Source organism: Aptenodytes forsteri, unplaced genomic scaffold, assembly GCF_000699145.1.
Source record: "Aptenodytes forsteri isolate BGI_AS27 unplaced genomic scaffold, ASM69914v1 Scaffold217, whole genome shotgun sequence".
Taxonomy (NCBI): Eukaryota; Metazoa; Chordata; class Aves; order Sphenisciformes; family Spheniscidae; genus Aptenodytes; species Aptenodytes forsteri.
Window position 1 is genome coordinate 3,267,554 of NW_008796222.1, and position 21,814 is coordinate 3,289,367.

A 21,814-nucleotide genomic window follows, 5' to 3' on the forward strand; every position below is an offset into this window, starting at 1 on the left:
ACCCCCGTTTAGTATTATTTGTTGCTTTTTGAAGATGGGGCTTCCTAAGGGATAGTCAGCCTCCCTTTCTTTAAAAGGAGTTAGTTTAATAGGTTTACTAGTTAAACCTGTCACGTTCTGCAGCTTCTTGAGTGATTCTGAGCAATGGTTCTTCTCTTGCTTAAAAACCCCTTATTTTAGCATTTCTCCTTGTCAAGACAAAATGTGGTAACACTCAGCTGTTTCGTCCTTTGATTGTAGAGACTTCCTTATTTGCATCGCCTGAGTTTGAGAAAGAACAGTCTCCGCCGTGTGTAAACAGGTTCACTTTGGTGTTATGTGTCTAGCCAGCAAAGGCTGTAGCAGCTGTATCCTGTAAAGGATGTTACATATCTTTGTCAATATAATCTTGTCTTTAGAAGCTAATCAAGGAAACCAGATGAAATTCCATAAAGTTGTCACAATTTTGCTCTTGCACCACGTGGTGGATACATACGTTGCTTTTGGTTTTCTATTTCTCTAAGTACAGTGAGCAGCAATCACAATTTCTCCAGATTTCGTATAGTACTTGGACTATCACATTTACGATTCACTTATCAGAAGATCAAATAGTGAATGATAAATTATTGATCAAATGTAAGATGAAAGACCAAATTACTCGTATACTTAAATTAATATAAAAGCCCTGGAAGTAAAAGAAAAATACGTTGTTCCTAATGTACATATCACTTTCCCAAGCATCTACATACTTTCAGAATCCTTTATAAAAGGGAGGCCTCCAAAATTAGCAGCCAGAGCAAGATGATATTGCGTAGGAACAATAAGAGCTTAGCACAGACGTGTACTATCAAAGGTGTTTCAGATATCGCCGTACACAGCACATGGCCATGCAGTCTAATTAGGTTACTAATGAAAAGACTGTAAAATTAGAGATTATATCTAAGATATAATCTCGGAGTCATCTTATATACTTGGGATCTTACAAAAGGAACATCATAGTCATTTTAAAATAAGCATGTCCAGTCACTTCTCCTTACAGAAGTTCCACTGGATAGAATGGAATTAATTCAACCACTTCTCAGACCTGCTATGTAATGATACTATGATGGTTTGAAAGAGAAGGCTAAACTTGAAATAAAAAATAAAGTAAAATAATTCTGGCCTCTTCAGCTGGTGAAGTAGAAGCTTTGGGAAGTGCAGATAAAGTTTTTTTCCTATATATTTTGGCACTGTTGAATGGATCATAAGGTATTTGTGTACAACTGGATCTGAGAGCAAAATAAAAAATAACATTGCTTACTTAGGATTTGACTGCTGAGTAGAAATATACAGACTTATTTGTACAAACTGTACGTGGATGATGATTAAAAGTATGAAGAGAGGGTAATGGTCAGGGTGTGGTGTCTTAAATGTGTAATACAAAAAAATTAAAAAATCAAACCAGAAAGATGGGTAAAATTGGTGTAGCAGAAATCTGCTACTTTTAGGACAAGTTCACTTTTCTTAACAGACTACTTATCTCTACATGGGAAGTTCGTGTGAATGAATGTTTCTTTGACATGAAATTATAAAACTTCTTTAATTGCAAATTGCTATAATTCCTATGCTTTCTGAGAATACTACTAGCCTGGTATAATGAGTTTAAGAATAACTATGTATTAAGCATACAGCTTTCAAATCTACCATTAATGAAATGTGTGTTCATTAATTGCGTCCGCTTCAGTGGCTTGTATAAAGATTTTGGTAAGAGACAAGGATTTCGAACAAAGATTCAGAGATGCGTGCAAGTGAAGTATTGGAAATCTGGTAACATTAAAACAATGGTTTTAATTCAAGAAATGTCCTGAAAGATCACCACTTCAGCAAACATTCAGGATTAAAGTGCAATTAATCTTTGTGGTTTGACAATAAAATCTTTATTCACATTACTTCAAAGTCTTCTTTTTGTCTATAACTGAATTCCAGAAGCAGATGTCAGTGCATACATACTGAGCTTTTCTTAAAGGGCCTTTGCATTCTGTGAAAGATAGCAATGGTTTGTGAGTTAAGTGGCCATATTAAATCCAGAAAGGCAAAATGTAAGGTTCTGGAGACAAAATATTCAGCTCATATATCACTCAATTTACTTCAAGCAATTAACAATCAAAAAGTAATTTAATTCAATCCTTACAGGAAACACAAGTGTCTGAGATATCTGATGAACTCATTTCCTTGTCTCATACCTACCTCTTTACAGCTTCAACTTTCCCACATCAAAGAAAAGCTTTTGGCGTGTGCTGAGGCTCAGGATTGATATAGAAAGAACCTGAACTTCTGAAGAAGGTTCTCAAGTAAAATACTATTTATAGGAATTTCAGGTAGCTCAAGTTCCAGGGAAGAGAAGCTGCCCCTATCACTCCTTTAATCATCCTTTCTTCAGTCAGATCATATCAGCCTTTCTTAAGTCAGATCAGTTCTCTACAAGCTGTTTTATATATTGGATTTAATTAAGGTAGACTTCTTTATTTAATGTAGAGTTCTTACATAGGTAGCCTGCTTAGCAGGTGAACAGCTGTATTGTCTAGTTAGTTCAGATTTCTAGAGGATTTAAATGTTTTTATATCCATCTCCCCAGGTTTACCGTATATCATGATACAATAAAAAGAAATGCAGAGAAATGGCACTAGTTAAAGTTGAAGTGAATACCTGTTTCCAGTTACTTCATTCTCCTTTTTGCTGGATTCAGTGAGACAATGACTGAACACTTGGAAGTGTTAAATATCAGAATAATTTTGGAAACAGAAATTAAACCTTTTTTTTTTTTTTTTTTTTTAGTAGTAGTAGTAGTAGTTTCTTTCAGAAAGAATAAGAGTAGACCAGTGTTGGGAGAGCAGTGAGTGAGGAGAAACTGCAAAGTTTTAGTAACCTTAAAATAAACTTGGAAAAATGTTATGTTCTGAACAGTTCTTAACACATGATGCCAGGTCTGAGTTTTCAATAGGCAGATGTGTGTGATGGCTTTACTTTGCCCCTTTGAATTGTGCTTGTGTGTATAAAAAAACTACACAGGCACACACATATAGTATATATGAATTATATATTAATCGGAGCAATTCTGTGGATGAAATTACATCCTCCATTTTTAGAGGGGGAGGTGCACAAAAGATTTTAGAGGAGAAAAGTTAAATGCCTGAGGGTAAGTGGACAAGCATTGTAGCAAGTCAGTGAGTGGTTTTTTTGAAGTCTGTACCTTTACAACTAATGAAACACTGCACAACTCTCCTCAAGGTGTCTAGATACCTTTCCTTAATCAGAGTGCCTTGCAAACTGAAAAGCATGAAGTAGTATTTCTAATAAGTAACCTCATGCTTTTTTCTTCTGCAAAGGCAGTTTATTAGAATTCAAAATCCATAGAAAACAGGGAGCAACTTCTTTCCTCCTACGTAAACTGACATCTGAATGTTTAAATTGGAAAAGTACAAAAACTAGCGGAGAGAGAAAAAGCCTGCAAGCCCTTTGGAAGAAAATCCCGCAGTTCCACCATGCATTGATTTATGTTGAATATAGCTATAGTGTATGTCAGCAAATAGAAGACGGAAAAATGACTCAACAGAAGCAAGAGCAACCCAGAACACACTAAAGTCAAACACCTTATTTACATGCCCGAAAGTTTAGAAGATTGACTGCTGGATACCATTTTTCTACAGAAATACAAAAATATAAAAAGTAGTATTACATAAAAAGCAAAAATTACAAAACTTCTGTAGATCAGCTTTTCAACTGAATGCCTCTTGAGTGGATTGGATGGTATGTGTTGGGGTAAAATTGGAATTGACTTGGTAAAGAACAAGAGAAAGTAGTGATCATGAGACTCAGATTCTTCATTTAGGTTTGAATTTTAAAAGGCAGAGAAGAATGTGCTTTGAGTTTCGAAATAGGTAATGGCTGTATCCACACTGCTCAGTACAACAAACCTAGTCTCTATGATTGGTAAAGACCAGGCCAGATTGGGAAGGGCTGTCACTGTAATAGTGAAAGATCATCTGCTTCCCAGTGAATACATACCATGATTACATTTTTATTATGAACATATAATTGACTCATTCTAATGTTAACTCCCATTTTATAATAACATGTATTTAGACTTGAGGTAGGAAAATTCCTGTTATGACATTCTGATCAAGAACTTCTTAAATGGTGTCTGAGAAATGATGGTGTGAGGTGAGGTAGTGTGGGACAGAGGATCTGAGAGCACGTTTTGTGTGTGAGCGCAGACTCGTCTGCAGGGAGGTACTCAGATGTGTGGATTTAGAGAATGTCCAGGTGGAAGAGATGAAAAGTTAAACAGGTTGAGGATAATGGAGCAGATATTTTGTTGACGTGAGGAAGAGAAGGAAATACTTTAAAATGCTTCAAGTTCTCTTATGTTGGCTTTCCCTACATCTTCTGTGTTTTGCCATTTACAGCTGTTGTAGTTTAATACCTGTATGTATATAAAAACCAAAAAGAAACAACCAAAACCATACAGAAAAGTATCAGGGAATAAAACTATGGTTTTTTTTTATTTTGACAGAATGCTGAAATTTCGGTATTTGAAGTGAACATCCGTTTTGTCGGTGGATTACTTTCAGCTTACTATCTTTCAGGAGAAGAGGTAAGATATTTCCACGTGGCTTATCTGAAATATCATCATCTAGATAACTTTTAGTTTAACAATTTTATTTATCAGAATTAAACTTGTTTAGAACTTTGAAAACATCTTGTACAGCAGAGACCTGTCCAATGGATTTTCTTGCTTCTATTACTGTTGCTTTGTGTAAGTCTTAAAGTGTTAAATGATTTTTTTTTTTTTTTCCCCTGAGTTGAAACCATACCCAGTACATTCTTACTGGGCTTCATGCTGGAGTGTGTAATTATGGAGTTCCTGTGCCATGGTAGTGGTAGATTTGGTGCACCAGGTACCTGCTTCACAAATTGGTTGGAGCATATTCTTTAACTCCTCTAAACTATACTTCTGTTGGCATTCCTGAAGCTGAAGCTTCAACTCACATGGAAAAGGCATGTTAAGAATGAAAGGATAACTGGTAAACCTATACATGTGAATGTCTTTAAAGCGTAAATATCCCATTAATCTCTATTGCCGATCATGGTTTCTGGAGAGGATGAAGAAACAATTTAATCTAAGAGCTTTGACTAATACAATTATTTCTGTAATATATTTAGAGAAGGCTATACTAAATCACAGGTACTGTGATATTTTAAATTTTTAGTTTGGCACTTGTAAAGTATTTAATCTTACTAGTTTAAACTCTTGTTCCTGTCTCTGGATTATAGTAGTATTTTATTGTATGATTAATGCAATTTAATACTCTTTAACCGTAAGTTGAATTTATCATTGGATTTCTTTAAATCCAAAGCAATTACTGGTGGAAACTACAAAACCCTAAAGATGTATAATTTTTTCCATATGTAAATTTCTCAACTACTGATAAAGCTCTGTTTTGAACCTGTCACTTTAAATTAACTTAAATTCTGTGGTGTGCTTGTTGTTTTTTGTTAAAATTTATCGTTATGTTAAAGTTGTCTTAGCAGGTATGATTGGGTCATGTACCTGCCAAAGTAGTTATAAGGAGGCAATGTTTCTCTGACACTTTACATTTTAAGTAGACTTACCTATTTATTTCCCGTGGTCCTGTCCTGAGTGTAGGTGGCATTGAAAAGACATTAATGTTTTAAAATACACATTTTTTTTTGTATTTTAACTGTCTTATAATTTTCTGGAGAAAAAATTGCACTTAGACCCATTTAAAATTCACACTTAGCAGTAATGAAAAAAATTGAGAGGTGCTTGGTAGCTGGCTTCTTCAGCTTTACTAAATATTGTTTTACTTAATGTTTCATCTCCGACTCTTGAAGGAAATCACTTGTCCTCCTGCAGTAACTCAGCAACCAGAAATAAGCGTATTCAAGGATGAATAGAATTGAAAGCTCTTCCTTCTGCGATTAAATAGTTGTATCTTTCACTGCAGGTCTACTTCTCTCAAACAGGAATTAACTTTTCCAGTATAACCTATTGCTACATTTTAATTAACCGGTTCTGACAGAAGCAGAGGATGCTTCTTGGCAGACAAGGAGCTGGTAGAGGACTGCATGTGGGCCTTTACGTCAAGCAGCAGTTGTCTGCCAAGAAATGCCTGAACCGTTTGTCATCAGTGCTGTTGATTTCATATATATGTTGATGGTTTATATCTTGTGTCTGTTAATGTACAGGCTGACTTTCAATCAATGCATATAGTTTCTCCTAAATAACACCTAGTCATTGCTTCTCAACCATTCCTTCGCCTTTACAGAGGCAGTTTTACCACCACCTCTTGGACTAGATTGATAGCAACACTGGTGTTCAAATAAAACTCCGTTGTACAAATGAAATGAGGAAATATTTAAAACAAAAGAAGGTGTTTCACACAATGCATAATTAAGTGGAACTCTTTGCAGTGGAATATTAGTGATACTGGATGCTAATGTCCGTTCGAAAAATGAATGGACTCATTAATGAAAATAAAATGGGCCCCTACACGCAAAGGTGATGTGTATGTTTAAGGAGGGTCCTGAGCTCTTGCAGGCTGGGAAAGACACCATCCATGCTTGCCACTGGTATTCATACTCTTTGATAGACATCTGCTGTCCAAGACAGAATGATGTTCCTAAACTCACAGTTGTTCTAGTGGCTTAGAGAGTGCAACTCAGCATGCTCTGCCTCTATCAGATTGGGGGAAACTTCCTGATTTGTCTCCCGAGCCCAAGACATGGAAGCAATAGCCAGCTGCTGCCTATGGGAGGAGCGGGATGCGGCCATTCTGAGGACAGAGCAGCCACGCAGCGGTGTGAGGTTTCCCATGTTGCACAGGTCTGTCCTTCACTGGTGCTGCTGACAGGTGTGGAAAGGACTGAGGTCCCTAGAGGCTGGATGCCACCACAGAAAATATGTCTTTAATCATCCTTTAGTGCGTTATATTAGCGGGCATTCCTAAGGAGGTGGAACAACCTGTATGCAGGCTGTTTGGAGGATTAAGCTTTCTCAGGTAAAAGCTCGTTTTATTCTTTATCAGATGAACTATTTAAAAATCTTATATTTGCTGTACACACTTATCAATATCCTAATTAAAGAAAGCTATATTTCAGTAAAAGGAGTGACGGAAATAACTATTGTTTGTACTTTTGAATTACATTTCCATGGGTAATGATCCAAAGCTGCAACATATTGTATGTTCCATAATCATTTGCAAGTCTAACTAATCATGATTAAAGAATATCCTATCATACTGAGTAGTTCCTAACACATCCTGCCCACAAAATAGTTCATTTAGATAAAGGCACCAATGTGAATAATTTTAAAAATGAACAAGTTGAATACTTTGCCTCTTGATAACTGTGTGTGGTGCTTACTTGCAAATAGAGCTATGAGATGCATTATATTAAACTTCCTAGAATTTCTGCCTTACTAGAATTAATATAAAATGCCTAAAAGTGCTAGAACAGTGTCATACACTTTAAGTCACCTTTTTTTTTTACTTTATGATTGCTATTTAAACCCAAGCTAGAAAGAATTCCGGTCAAATATCAAACTTCATTTGTAAAACAGGTACAAATACCAGAAAATTTGACTGCAAGGTAAATAACTTTTTAAGGACTGCTCTCTTTTCTTTTCCTTAAAGTCCCTCATAGTAATATTACATGTGAATGCTTCCATGGTATTTTTCCATGAGTCAGTGGCTATAAGGGATTATTAAAAATAAACCTGGCTCCTTTAAAGCAGTGCTAGTATTGATTTTTTGTTTGTTTGTTTGCTTATTTGTATGAAAGCATCTGGAGGAGCCTGTAATATGGTAAGTTTAAACCATTGAAACAGTACAGATTTATTTGCAAACTTTCTTGATTGTTTTGTTTAAATTAAACCTGAATTCATTAGTAGACGTGATTCCTCTTCTAAGCAACTTGGTGTGTGACCTTTTTTGTTTTTGTACTGGAAAATAAGATGTCTAGTAAGGAAGAGATATGTTTTGCAAATGCTTTGTGGTACTTACTAGTCTGATATAAAATTCTGGTACACCAAGGGTCAGGAGTATTGCATGCAACAAGTTCCCCTGTTCTGCAGACGCAGATATTTTTTTTCCTCTTGCTTAAAGCACGTTTCCAAATGTAGTCATATAAGGAGATAATTTGTTAAATTTTGGAGGAGGACAACACTCTGTCCTCTAACAGCAGCTAAGACCTTTCTTGGAATTCATGGAGATGACAAACATTATTTCTGAGCACTGTAATCTTCACTGTTGGGAATAACTGTGATACTGGTGCTGAAAGTCATGGTCAGTGTATGGCACTGCTTGTAGAGAATATACAAGCCTAAAGACTGATCTGACTAGCTCTTCCGGTTTACTGATAGCTGGTTCTTATAGGTACTGCTAAAGCTGTGTAAGAAGGGGACTGTTTTACTTGAAGATTGGTTCCACAGTCGGGGAATACATTGTATAGGCAGAAATAGAAGGAGCTTTTAATAGTTGCTGTTTGTATGAGTAGCAAAAAAGTAAATCCAAAATGCTCTGAAGCGAATAAAGAGCATGTGAGTTTCAGATCCAGCTGGTAAGTTCCAGATTCCTTTGAAGCTTTTCCATTTTTTGAATGGGATGAGGTTTTTTGTTTTGGTGGGTTTTTTTGTTTTTTTTTTTACACGCTGGCAGTATATCCTGTTTGAAGGAACACAAATTTATCCTGATCAGTATGAAAGAATAAAAAAACCACAACAAACTGTTCTTTCTGATGATAAATGTTGGACTTTCTGAGTTTCATCTATTACTCTTTACCAACTGTTAATAAGAAGTAAAAAAGAAAAAAAGAAGGGAAAAAAAAAAGTGATGACATATCGCCTAATTAGTTTATATCTGCCACTGTTCAACCTCACTTGATGATCTTAGCCTCCTGTCTGACTTCAGACCTAATCATTGCCCATGTAAAACAACCATCCATCAGTGATGGTAGTGCTGTCTTATTAATGAGGAACAGACATGAAATAATGATGCAGATGCTGTTGATCTAGAGCTGCCTTTGCCAGGCTGACCACAAAACATCGCTGATTTCATGTAGTGCTAAGACATTCTTCAGAATTTAGCTGTAGCTATTTTTATCTGGCTCTCCCTCTCTTGTAGAGGTCTCCCTTCATAGAGAATACTTAAATTCCGTAAGAACAAAAGAAAATATAATTCATCATTTAGCAATCTTGAATAGCAGGAGGATGAAGTTTGTCTCCTATACAAAGGTATTGGCCTATTTCTGCAAATCAGGAATGTAAGTTCCGGTATAGATGCCTTGGGGATCTTATCTCACCAGTGTGAGAACTGACCGCATGTTTTATCTCCCACTTCCTTTCACTTAACTTGACGCTAATTAACAAGAGGACTTTTCCTTTTATGTCTTGGAAGCTTGATTTCTAATGCCGTTTGAAACTCCAGGCATACTGTATCAGCTTGATCACTTCTGTGTGAATGCCACTTTAACTCCTCCTTAAGCATCTTCACAGACTGGCAGTAGAATTCATTGTTTGGTAGAAACTATAAGACTGCAATTGCCTGTAGTTTTCTGCAGCCCTGTTTTCAGATTTGGGTCCTGTTTGCCACCTACCATCCATCTGCTGCCACTTTTAAGTGATACATCAGTACTTCAGTGGCATCATGTTTTAGTTCCTTTAGAGCTGTGAGATGATCTTGATGATTTGTTTCATTTTTATCAATTTATGTTTTACTTAACTTCCATATTTCATAGGATCCTGGAGTCATTCAGCTTGGAAGGGACCTCAAGAGGTCATCTAGTCCAGCCTCAGTATTGGGACAGTGCATTAGGCTTGTCCTTTTAAGAATCTCCTTGCATGGTAACCTGCCTAGGCTCTTCAAGAGTGAACATTGGGGCAAATTTAGCTTTTCTGCAATGGCTTTGTTTCATGCACTGTGCTCTTTTACACAGACATCTCTTAATGGTTCCTCTTGGCTCTCCAGCAGGCCTCATGTTTCTCTTTTTGTTTTTTAACTTTAAAAACTTGTTCTTCCGAAATTACTTTTAGCCTCACTTAATATTTTTTCATTTAACTTGTCAGACATTATCAGTTTCTGTATTCCTTAATCGGACTTGATATACTTTTGCTTTTAATCACCTTCTTTACAGTCACACCGAAAGAAGATAGAAGTCATCTGAGCCTTTTGATTTGAGAGTCTTGTGACTCTCAACGTCATCTTTTATCCTCCAAGTCATCTCCAAGCATTTTACCCATTTGGCTGTTCCTTTCTAAATTCATTTCAGCTGGTCTGCTTGATTCTCTTTCCAAACTTAAACATTACCAAAGTGAACATTTTGTTTATAACAGCATGTTGAATTGGAGCATGTGGCCCTTGTTAGACAGTAATATGTCAAACTAAGTCAAGAGCTACTTTTCTCTTATAGACTCTGAGTTTCTGCAAGAAGCTGTCATTACAGTGTATAAAAGCATCGTTTATATCTGCTCTGATGTAGCACTTAACAGCCTACTCAGGGACAGAGAAGGATTTAAAATCTCCTCTGTTTCCCACAATCACAGTCTGTAATCTCCATTAGTGTTTGATTTTTGTCTGAGAAACATGAGTTTAGAACTCTGACCTGTACATAAGCACATTCTTCACTTCCAGTGGTTTCCCTTTTGCGGTTTGTTTGGGGAGTTTTTTCAAAACAACCAAAAAAATGAGTTTGTCCCATGGCAAACCTATTTGACATGTTTTTGCATTCATGCATTGACTTTAGGAATAACTGAACAGAGATGCTTTGTTGCACATTACATTAAACAAAAATCCCTGCTTACCTCCAGACTATAGTCTGATGCTAAAGCTGGTAAACTGTTAGAAAGGAGAACGGATGATAATGAGAGCTAAGTAATATCTGTTTGTGATTGTAACAGCTGGTCTGTTTGACATGAGCCGGTGAGTTATATTATTAAGTAGAATTCAAGCAGCTGAGAGGGAGCTGCTTTGTTTGTTCTGAGGATTTGGCTCTCAACCAGCTCCTGCAGTTTCACTTGATTGTGGTTCTACAGAACAGTTGGAGAGGGCATGTCTAACAGAAATACTAGTGTGGGTGCTTTCCTTTTGAGCAGCAGCTCTAGATAGACCCGAAAGAAGAATTCTTTGCATGTAGGTTAATATACTCTACAGAAGAAATGATATGCTATTAGCAGTCTGTCCAGAGTCACCATGCATCTGCAAAGAAATTCAATCTCCAAGACGTTTGTCTCTTTCGTTTATCTCAGTATTCAGTTCTGTCATTTTGCAGCATCAAAAGCAATTGCAATAATAAAGCAGAATAAAAGGAGAGTAAAAACATATTGCCTGAAGAGTTAGTGGGATTGTCCTGTTCTGCAAATTCAATAGTGTAGAACATATGGTTAAATACATGGTTCTGTGGAGCCATTTGCAAGCAGTGTTGAGATTGTTGCTAATATACTATCTAAAGAAGAATCCTTATATATAATTTTACAGCCAAGAATCTGCCTTATTTCTGCAAATGAAAGCAACATAAAAATATCTGGGTAGGTGCTGACAGTGGGAATAGATCAGCATTAATTTATCCTCCTTTAGGAAAGTATATTCTCTCTGTGGATGTATTGTAAAAGTTGAATTAGGTGATAAGTAATAAATGTTATTGAATCATTGTACTGAATTCTTTCTTCCCAAAAAAGTACAGGTAAAAATAGTATGTACCTGCATTTCACTCTGGGCATGGAGTAACTCATCATTTCTTCATCTAAATCTTTCACAATGTTTAGCTACTTTGTGTAAGATTCAATTTTGTGCTTTGTCTCCATAGACTGAGTCTGATCCAGAGGTTTTTTTCATTAAGTTGGGAGTTAAGTAGATGATAACGTCCTCTCCTTTTTAGCTTAGAGAAGATAAAAGCATAAACCATCCAGTAGAAGATTCCTGTGTTTTTCATTCTATTGGCAACTACTAAGGCATTCCATCAGATTCCCAAATCTGACTTTAGCAAAGAATCATTCTACTTCTGTATCTTTTTGCAAAAATTTCAATTGCTTCTATTAAAGAATATGTAAGCATTAATTAATTCTAAGTATTTTAAATACAAATCAAGTGAATAGCAGTTTGTGATGAAATTGGGAAAGCTCCTCATCCAATTTGCTGTTTGAAGGACAGATTAGAGATTGATCACAAAACACCACTTTGTGCCACGTGCAAGTCCCACTGCTTCAAGCTAACTGAAAATCATTGAGAAAATGAATGCCTGAAATCAGAAGCAGGTATCATTGCTGTTCTTGCATTCCCGTCATGCCTCCAGCAATAGGTACAGATAATGGCATCTTTGCTGCAGAAGAATCAGATATTCTTTTAGTCTCCTTTGGGTTTAGCAGTACATCTTGCTCAGCAGATCAAACCTGAAACAGATACAAACAAGGTTCACTGGCTTTAAGTTAGCATGAACTCTTGGGATCAATTGACGGAGAGTGCTAATTGGCCTGCGTATTTTTTTGGCAGGATCTATTGTTTGTGCTTTTCAAACAACAGAAATCTGAAAGATTTGAAAGGAAAGATGAGGACAGAGCTTTTTACCAGGTCTTTAGAAAATTGCAGGAATCCACATGCTGTTTGTTTGCCATTTGTTTGTAAAAATGCAACAGTTGAATAATATTGATAAATGTTGTGGTTGTCAAATGAGTGCAGTTCCTGTCTCTCCTGTGCCAAAAGCTTCCCTCTGCCATACGCAGGCTGTATTTGCACCCTATGTGCAAATGATTGAGAAGGAATTTCGAAAAGATGTTCACATGAAAGATCCTTTGCCACTTCCAGCACAACAGATGCCAAGGGGAATTTGGGTTTTTGGCAGGTGATTACCCCTAAACAGAGCTGTCATGAAGCATTTGAAAGACAAATCTTTGTTTTCCTCAAATCAATGAGTATAAGGGCTCATTTTGCATGAGCCTAGGTGCACAGAAATGGGCAAACTGCAAATTTTTCTTAAGCCAGAGACTAAGAAGAGGAGGAACAAAATCACTTCCATGAAGATTCGAAAGGTGAAAAAGAGCAGTAGTATGTAGTGCCAGTGTTTCATATAAATCTTACTTGCTTTTCTCAAGGAAAAATAGTTTAGGATGTGTTTAAACAGCAGATTGAGTTTCTTAGCTCACTATTTACATTGCAAGTCTTTTGTCAACAAGTAGTATACTTTTGTATTCCCACAGGTGGTAGCTGGTCAGCTATCTTACTGTTTAATTTTCTAGTAAAGCGTAAGATATGAGAGGTCAGGAGGCGGTAAGATATTCTGAAGAACTTGGATTTTGTTTGATGTGTTCAGCTCTGATATTCTTCACTCAGCACCTTTGATTGCTTACATTAACCCACCTGACCTTGATAACTCCTTCAAATAGTAGATAATTAAGACACTACAGTATGAGGGGACTCTCGTCATTCAGCTACATGAAGGCTTAAAAGCTTATTTTAACATCCAAAAAAACCAACCCTATGTAAACTGACAAAACTCAAAAGCAAACAAGGAAGATCATTCCAGCAGCCATGTTACTGGAGTAGAGTCAACCTTCAATTAACAGAAAGCAGTCTTACTTCTGGCATCAAGGGCCAGTTCTGTTCTTTCTTATGATTCAGATGCATTGAACTACCGAAAAAACTAGTTCATCTGAAGAACTAGATGTGTCTGGTTTGTTTCTTTTCTTCAGCCTTTAGGCAGTCATCTGCTTTTGCAGATTAAGCAAAATAACCACACTAGTTTTTGGAAGCTGGCTCAGTCCAGTTAGTGCTTTAAAGTCGTGTTGTCCCTTGGGGGGCAAGTTGTCCTTAATTTTTGCAAGCATGACTAGATAATTTTACAGTCCAGTAGATCCTCAGGATCATCATGTAAAAAGGATATGCTGTGAAATTCATTCTCTTCCATTTTTCTTTGAAAACTCTTTTTTGTTTTCTTCAAACCAACAGCTGCAGAACAAAGTCAGCAGCTCACAATGCCATTTCTTCAGGGTGCTATTTTCCCCAGCTTGTTCTTAAAAACACTATTCATACTATAGACAATTTCAATCTTTTTCCTTTTATCATGCAAAACCAGTGAATAACTCAAACCTTCTCATCAGCATTTGCTGCTTGTAGAGTATCTCTTACAAACATCGTTCAGTCTGTGCTCAGTCTTTTCTCTCCAGAGTTGCTTTTATTTCCATTTATATTCTAGAGGGAAGAACAAATAATCTTCTTGATTCCAGGCAAGATCAATAACTGCTGAGATGCTCTGGGCAAACATTGCCACACTGCTGCAGGAGACTATGGGGATGGTACTCCACACGTCTGGGGAGACTTACTCCGATGTTAAATGCCATCAGGCTTTCTGATTTGCTTGAAGGTTGTGTGTTAAGTTAATATGGTTATTAACTGACCAGAGGCCAAAAGTAAATACTTACTGAGACAGCAAGAAGAGCTCCTTGCTCAATTATTTTTTTCTTGACAGACTATGACAGTTGGTTATAGAAGTAATGAGTGTAGCTGGTGCTAAGATGCCCCTTTTCTAAATCATACTTTTAAGACTACTTTTATATCTAGTTCCAACTTGAAATTACAGTTAAGGTACTGTAATGTTTTAATTTACATATCAAATATTAAAATAATTTAGTGAAACCTGCAAAGTATTCTCTCTAGGAATGGCTATGTGAAGGCTTCGGGGAGACCTTATTGCAGCCTCTCAGTACTTAAAGGGGGCTTATAGAAAAAAAAAAAAAAAAAAAAAAAAAAAAAAAAAAAAAAAAAAAAAAAAGAAAAAAAAAAGAAGTGTTCGGTCAAACAGTAAAAAATAACACTAAAGCCATGTAATAAGTTTTGGTAAAAATGGAGAGAGTTTACATGACTGTCATGTCTTTTTTTCTTTCCCCTTGCTTCAAGTGGGGGGATGGAAAGCAATGTAATGATACCTATATATGCTAATAGGCATACTTGAAATCTTTATGAATACTTCTAACCATTTTTTCCTCCAGATATACACTGTATTCAAAAATAATGTTAATCTTTGGAGAGAACATCTTATGGCTGTTTAATTATAGGAATGACTTTGAGGTTTAACTGTAAAAAAGTTTTAACTGCAGGGAATTCAGAGAAGCAGTTGAATTGCTCATAAATTTATGACTTGCTGGCAGCACTGCTCTTCAGTCAGAGCACTTGTTTCTGACTCTTAAGAATTGGAAATGTCTGCTTGCCTCCTTGTATTTTAGTCACTTTAGTTTTATGGCTTGTCCAGTAAGAGAAATAGTCTTACAGTAAACAGAAAGGAATTGAATTAGTCTGCCTGATGATTTAACTTACAACATAAAAGCAGCTTCTTAAATCATAGTTCTTCTGTCTTGAAGCCTCCTGTTTGGCTTACATAAAAAGAACTACAAGAGAGTTCACATTTCTTGTATTTAATTTAAGGAAAATACACAAGCACTTTATTTAGGCTCATTTTGGATGTGCCCGTTATTCATGAGGCAATTCAGTGAATACTGTCTTTGAGAGAAATCTCAACAATAAGAAAGCAAGCACTGAGTTTAGAAACCATCATCTTCTTTTCCTGCTATACAAAAGAAGATTTTTTTTCTTGTTACATTGCTTATATAAAAAGCCAGCTAGATAGTGTGTCAGAGGTCTTGTGGAGGAAGGAACCTTCAGACTATGCTAAATTTTAACATGTTGCTCTCTCCTGAAAAATAACTTCTTAGGAATGCATCATCAGTGCAACTGCTAGTGTTACAAAACTCACCTGTCACGGAGTCAAGCTAAGCTGTTAGCACAGTTGCAAGTCCAGGCTGAATTTACCCAAATGGCACCTTCTCAATCCCGTTGTTTTTAGTGGAATTTACTGAGACAAATGGAAGAAGTAGTTTCTATGATGTTAGTGGTTGTGACAGTCATCAACATTTACTTGTAATCTGAGAAACCACTGAAACGTTAGGGCCGGAACAGATAAAACTCTTGGTTCCTTTTCCATATATATAAAAGTGAAACAGAAGTAGTCTTTAGCTGCTGGTGGGAGAGAGAGATCAATGAGAGAGTTTTGTGATCAAATGGCTTGTTCCTAAGTGATCCGTGCTGTAAATCTAACAGAGTGACAGTTGGCACTGTCTTTGTACTTGTGATCATTTTACTTTTTAAGATATTTATGATGTTTCTGGTATCTGAGATCACAAAATCTGGAAATTCCTGTGTTTGCTTCAATCCTAGTATAAGGATTAAAAGAAGCGCTTTACTGTTTAAACATGCGACAGCCTTAATATACAACATTAATTTTCAGCAAATACTCATTATATTCGATATATGTTTAAAGAGTAGAAGAAACACTCTAAAAGAGTAGTTTTTAATTTATTCCTCTTGTATGCACGAACAAATTCATGGTCAGTGGAATTGCCAATATGTGAAGAGGAACAGAGATCTCTGGTAAAGGACATTAGAGTAAATTTTAATGCAAATGAGACTCCATAAGCTTTTTGTGCTTAACGAAGACTGTGTAAAACCTGGAACTCTAATTCTGTGCCCAATGTCATGACTTTTTTTTTTTAAACTTTGGTATTCAAACTTGTCAGTTTGGATTCTCATCCTGCTTTGTTCCTTGCCCTAATCCTTTTGTCACCTGCGTTGCATGTAGTTCACTAGTTATTAGTTGTTCTTATTACTGTTGTTATTAGTTTACTGCTTGCTTCTTTCTAAAGCAAACCACTACTGCATTACAAGAGGAGACTCTTGTTGACAAATAGTTTGTTCCAGTGTCTACTGAAACTATTGCTTAGTCTCTTAGGACTACACTATGACACTGCCCTGTACATGCCCTAATGCTGTGCCACAATATATGTATAATATTTATATATAACTTTCAGCAGAAACTGAAACACGGGAGGTTCCCTCTGAACATCAGGAAACACTTTTTCACTGCGAGGGTGACTGGGCACTGCACAGGTTGCCCAGAGAGATTGTGGAGTCTCCATCCTTGGAGATACTCAAAAGCCATCGGGGTGTAGTCCTGGGCAACTGGCTCTAGGTGGACCTGCTTGAGCAGGGAGGTTGGACCAGATGACCTCCAGAGGTCCCTTCCAACCTCAACCATTCTGTGATTCTGTGAACTTTCACTCACAGCTTCATGAAAACACAGCCCCTTGGCTATCTGGAGCACTTTGCATGAAAACAACAGGGAAAAGGAAAACTTTCCTTTCTCAGGGCCACGGCACTACCACTGCAGACCCGTGACAATTGCTCTGCAGCAGTAGGAGTAACTCTCACCAGAAGGAACAAACCCTGAGCTGGCTGGAAAAGAGCTACTCTGTGCTACCTGGTCTGAGGACATTGTCAGTATAAATTTTAACCATTTGAGGACTGGCCTCTGAGTGATATAAATACCTGACTTAAAATACCTGTGATGGTGTCAGATTGAGACTATGTGGTGATTCAGGAAGACCGCCTTTTTGAGGGGGACCAGAGCAAAAAGACAGAGTAGCTATTTTTTTCTGTTGGCTCGGTGAGCTGACCAGGTTTGCTCTGCAGGTACCCGTTAGCTAGTGGTCAGTTCAAGGAAGATGGCAGAATATGGGAGATCCTGAGCCTTGGACCCTTTTATCCAAGGACCCTTTTGATTCCAACTGTTGAGAGCTGTTTCATTAAGCGATTATTCTGATGTTGGAGTAAAATATTAAAGTGAGCAAATGAAGTTAGAAAAAAAACGAGCAGAAGAACAATTAAAGTAGGCATACTTGGTATCCTGTTCACATCGTTATACTTGTATATTTGATAAGCATCATATAAAACTCTTTCCGTTAACAGCTGGAACAAACTTACAAGTATCACGTAACACTGGCTGAAACAAACAGCTCTCTGTTTGCTGTTGAGTCAACATTGAAAAGCAAATAGAATATCCTTTACCTACACAGAGTGATTTTAGCCTTTTCTGTGCCTGCCGCCATGGTCTAGGAACGTACTTTAGAGTGAAGGCATCACTCTAAATCACTTAATGGTATCAGAATTAAAAGATACAGTTGAATTTACAAGGCCAGGAATGAATCTTCTGTTAGCACTTTATGCTACATTAAGTATGTAATTATTGATTCACCATGCAAAGTTTATTAGGCTCCTCTACCCCACCCCCTGCTTTCACACAGATGGTGTTGCAAATCACCCCTCAATGGTCACCTGCTTGAAAGGAGAGTTTCATATGCAAAGTGCTACTCTTTGTTTAGATATGATAGTTTACAAGATGTAAAATGAGGCAGCTATTGAAATTTGTTGTTACAGCACTTGGGCAGGGTACACAAGATTAAATAAAAAGAAAATTAGGAAGCAGATGCTTGTGGCTTAACAGAGGAATTGTGCTAAAAGATACTCTTCGTTACTGGTGGATATGAGTAATTTTACTAAGGCAGCTGTTTCCTTAATCAGGAAAAACACAAACCTCTAAGATGACATCCAGATGTTTTCTGTATCGCTTCACAATATAATGAGTTTCCGTTGTATATGCCATATTTTTAATTCCATTCATATTTGCTTACATCCAATATATTTTCAAATGCATGTATCATCTTCCTTAACTGTAGAAGACCTGAGTGCTAAATATGTGACATATTTTGTGCTCTTGACACCCTTGCCTGGTGTAGTCTACGAGTTGCCTCTAGTCTATGAGTTGCTTCTAGGGCTGACAGTGTCTCTCACCAGCATCCAAGCATTTGAATATCGGACTTCTGCAGGTTTGAGGGGGGGTTGTTTTGTTGGGGATGGCGGGGTCTTGGGAAGGAGTTTTTGTACTGATAGTGTCTGTTCATCCTTTAGTTGTGCAATTGTATGGCGCCTCTTACAGTTCTGCCTGTTGTTCAGAGCAGGACATACCATAGTGTTAATACATATATAGTGGGTTAATAGCCTGTTCCAGTTATGTGGATATCAGGTCAAAACAGAGATTTAAAATTTCCACTAGCTCTTAGGTGTGGGCTCAGTCCTCGGTCATGGGCTGCTGACAGTTTTAATGCCTGCTAGCTTGCCATCTGCCCTTTCTAGAAACACATGCTTTATTTGACTGGAGACCTGGGATTCCAGGCTTTCTGTTGCTGACAGGACACAAGACTGGCATTCCAAATCTTTGACACCGATTTACTGACACTGAGCTGTTTCATAATTTATTTATTTGGGATGGTGTGAGATTTCAGAATCTTAAGATCTGAGCGCAGCTTTTGTAGGCGTGAGTCTTGTTACCTGTGGTTTGGGCCTCGGGAGCCAGCTGCCAGCGCGCAGTTGATCTGCACATATGCAGCAAATCCAACTCATTACTCATTGTGCATGCTGTGTATCACACCTCTTGAAAGATGAAGGCTGCCTGACTTTGGGGTGAGGAATTCTCAAAGGCTTTTATACCTAACAAATTCCTTTTATTACAGGCAATCGTTAAAGTTTGTTTACTACATTCATTACCACCTTTTCTTGAATTATCACAACATAGAGAAAATATTAAATGGTCAGTTCATGAGCTTTCCAGGTACTAATGGGTTGTAGCTAAGCTTTTAATTGTGCAAGTATACATAAGCTTTAAAAAAACTAATGCTTTCTTGACATTAGTAGATAAATTAGCAGTTACTTTTTCTCTTGTGGTCTAAAAGTTCTTCCTGTTAAATAGTTCTTGGAGTTTATGCCTGTGTAAACAATCTTAAACACACATGAATAGCACAAAAGGAAATAAGTAAATATAACTGGAACAAACTCTTCCTTTATGATTTTTTAATTCTGCAGTTATTTAGCAATTCCTTCCTTCATTCCAATTTTAAAGTGCAAGTCAGATGTGTATAAGTTACTGTACATTAATATTTCTTTGTTTTATGCCTTGCCTTCTTTCTGACAGTTTGTACCGTTTATTACTGGCCTTCCTAAAATAAGATTTTCAAATGCAATATATCCACTTAGAAATTCTTCAGTTAAAAAACAACTGAAGTAATTACATGTATTAGCTACTGCTGATAACTTGAGAGGTTTTGTGCTTGTTGCTATGTACATTTGGATTAAATCTGGAAATCTCTCACTAATCCAGTTACTTCCATTTGATTAAGTTCTCTACAGTCTTTTCTACAGGGGGGGACTCTTCACGGTACTATGTGACTTCTTTGGTACAATAATAAGCTAGAAAAGAAAATTAATTTTCTTGCCATCAGTGAAACCATAACAAAAAAGGCTAATTGAATAAAAGAAGGGATTTTTTTTTTTTTTTTTTTCCAAAAATGTAATCTAATTTTTGTAATAAGCATCTTGTTAAAGTGGGTTTGCTTCTACAAGCTGGTGACCAGCATACTGGAGCATTCTGGAAAGGGCAGTACAAATCTAAAAGCTTACCCATGTTTGTTATTTCCTCAAGTTGTGAAAAAGACACGTACTGCTCTAGCAGTTTGCAGATGAGATAGAGTTGTTGCTCACAGATACCACAAGCTGCCTGAATCTCTCCAGTAAGGTTATTTGCATACTTCTACAATCATGATTTTCAAAAGCTGGAAACTTATGTGCACCTTCCTGAACCGACACGTCATCTTGGGTGCCAAAAGCTTTCGCAAGGTTTGAGCACTCTGATGCCTGCTGCTCTCACAGATGCGTCAAATATAAGCTTTGGATTCCCATACTGAAGATCTCATTATAAATACCACCCCGTGGGTGTTTCAGCCTTAGATTGGGATAGAAGGTCCCCTTTTACTACAGGATCTATATTTTCCAGGCTTTCTCCACTGAAAACCATTTGTCTTTTAACACGTGCTGAGCAGGATTGTGGGAATCACTGCAGATTGTCATTGGTTTTAAATGAAACAGTCCTCCTGCTTTATACAGCTGTAATATTGTTTATATGTGTGAGGGAGAGATTTGTATGAAAATTAGTGCTGCTTTGAGAATTGAGGCAGAGAATGAGAGGGGAGCATTGGAGATAATTTACCAAACTAAATCTTTTTTAAATTTAGTCCTTTTCTGGGATTTCTGACATCTCCTAACCCCAAGATGCCCCTGTGCTGTGCTGTGTAACAGCTTAACTTGTGCTCCCTCTGCCGGCATCCCGATGGGATAGAAACCAGACCAGTTGCATTTTGCTAATCTCCAGGGAAGGGGTAAATTGTTTAAATTTTCAGTAAAATAAAATGCTGCTCTGACCGGTCAAAATTCTCAGGTGAAGGTGTGACAAACCATGCTTTGTAAAGGAGCTAAAGCACGCTTTGTTTCCTTCACTGTGCTTTTATGGAAACGGTGCTGATTTAAATTTCTAGCACATAGTCAGCTCTTCGCTGTCCAGGCTGAGTATGCCGGGGATGCCCCTGTTGGTGGGTTGGCTTGGGTGGCACAGGCAGTGTGGGATGCTTTAAGGTGTTTAGTGCAGAAACACTCACTTGCCTCTGTAGGGAAGCTTCTTGCATCCAGCCAAGCCTCTGAGCTCCAGGTTGATGTAAACCCAGGAGAGCCAGGCCTGCTCTGCTCGGCCATCAGTGACCCTCTAGTCTTGGGGACTGAGAGGAGGCTTATTAGCTCTGAGCGAAATAGTACAGATGGGCAAAGGTGCTTTGGATCTGACACTACACTTACAAACCAGAAAGCCTTCCCAAAACAGGTGACATTACGGTGGGGGTCTGCCACAGGCCACCTGACCAGGAAGACTGAGCGGAGGAGGCCCTCTATAGACAGATAGGAGCAGCCTCACGCTCACAAGCCCTGGTCCTCATGGGGGACTTCAACCACCCCAACATCTGTTGGAGGGACAACACGGCAGGGCATAAGCAATCTGGGAGGTTCCTGGAATGCGTCGATGA

General features: G+C 37.5%; 1 protein-coding gene across 1 annotated transcript in view; it reads left to right on the forward strand.

The window, feature by feature from the left end:
• Window positions 1-21,814, forward strand: part of MAN1A1 (mannosidase alpha class 1A member 1) — a 122,547-nt gene that overhangs the window by 19,472 nt on the left and 81,261 nt on the right. The window contains exon 4 of the mRNA XM_019474607.1: window positions 4,532-4,612. Within this exon, the coding sequence (XP_019330152.1) occupies window positions 4,532-4,612 (81 nt within the window). The remainder of the gene's footprint in view (window positions 1-4,531; window positions 4,613-21,814) is intronic.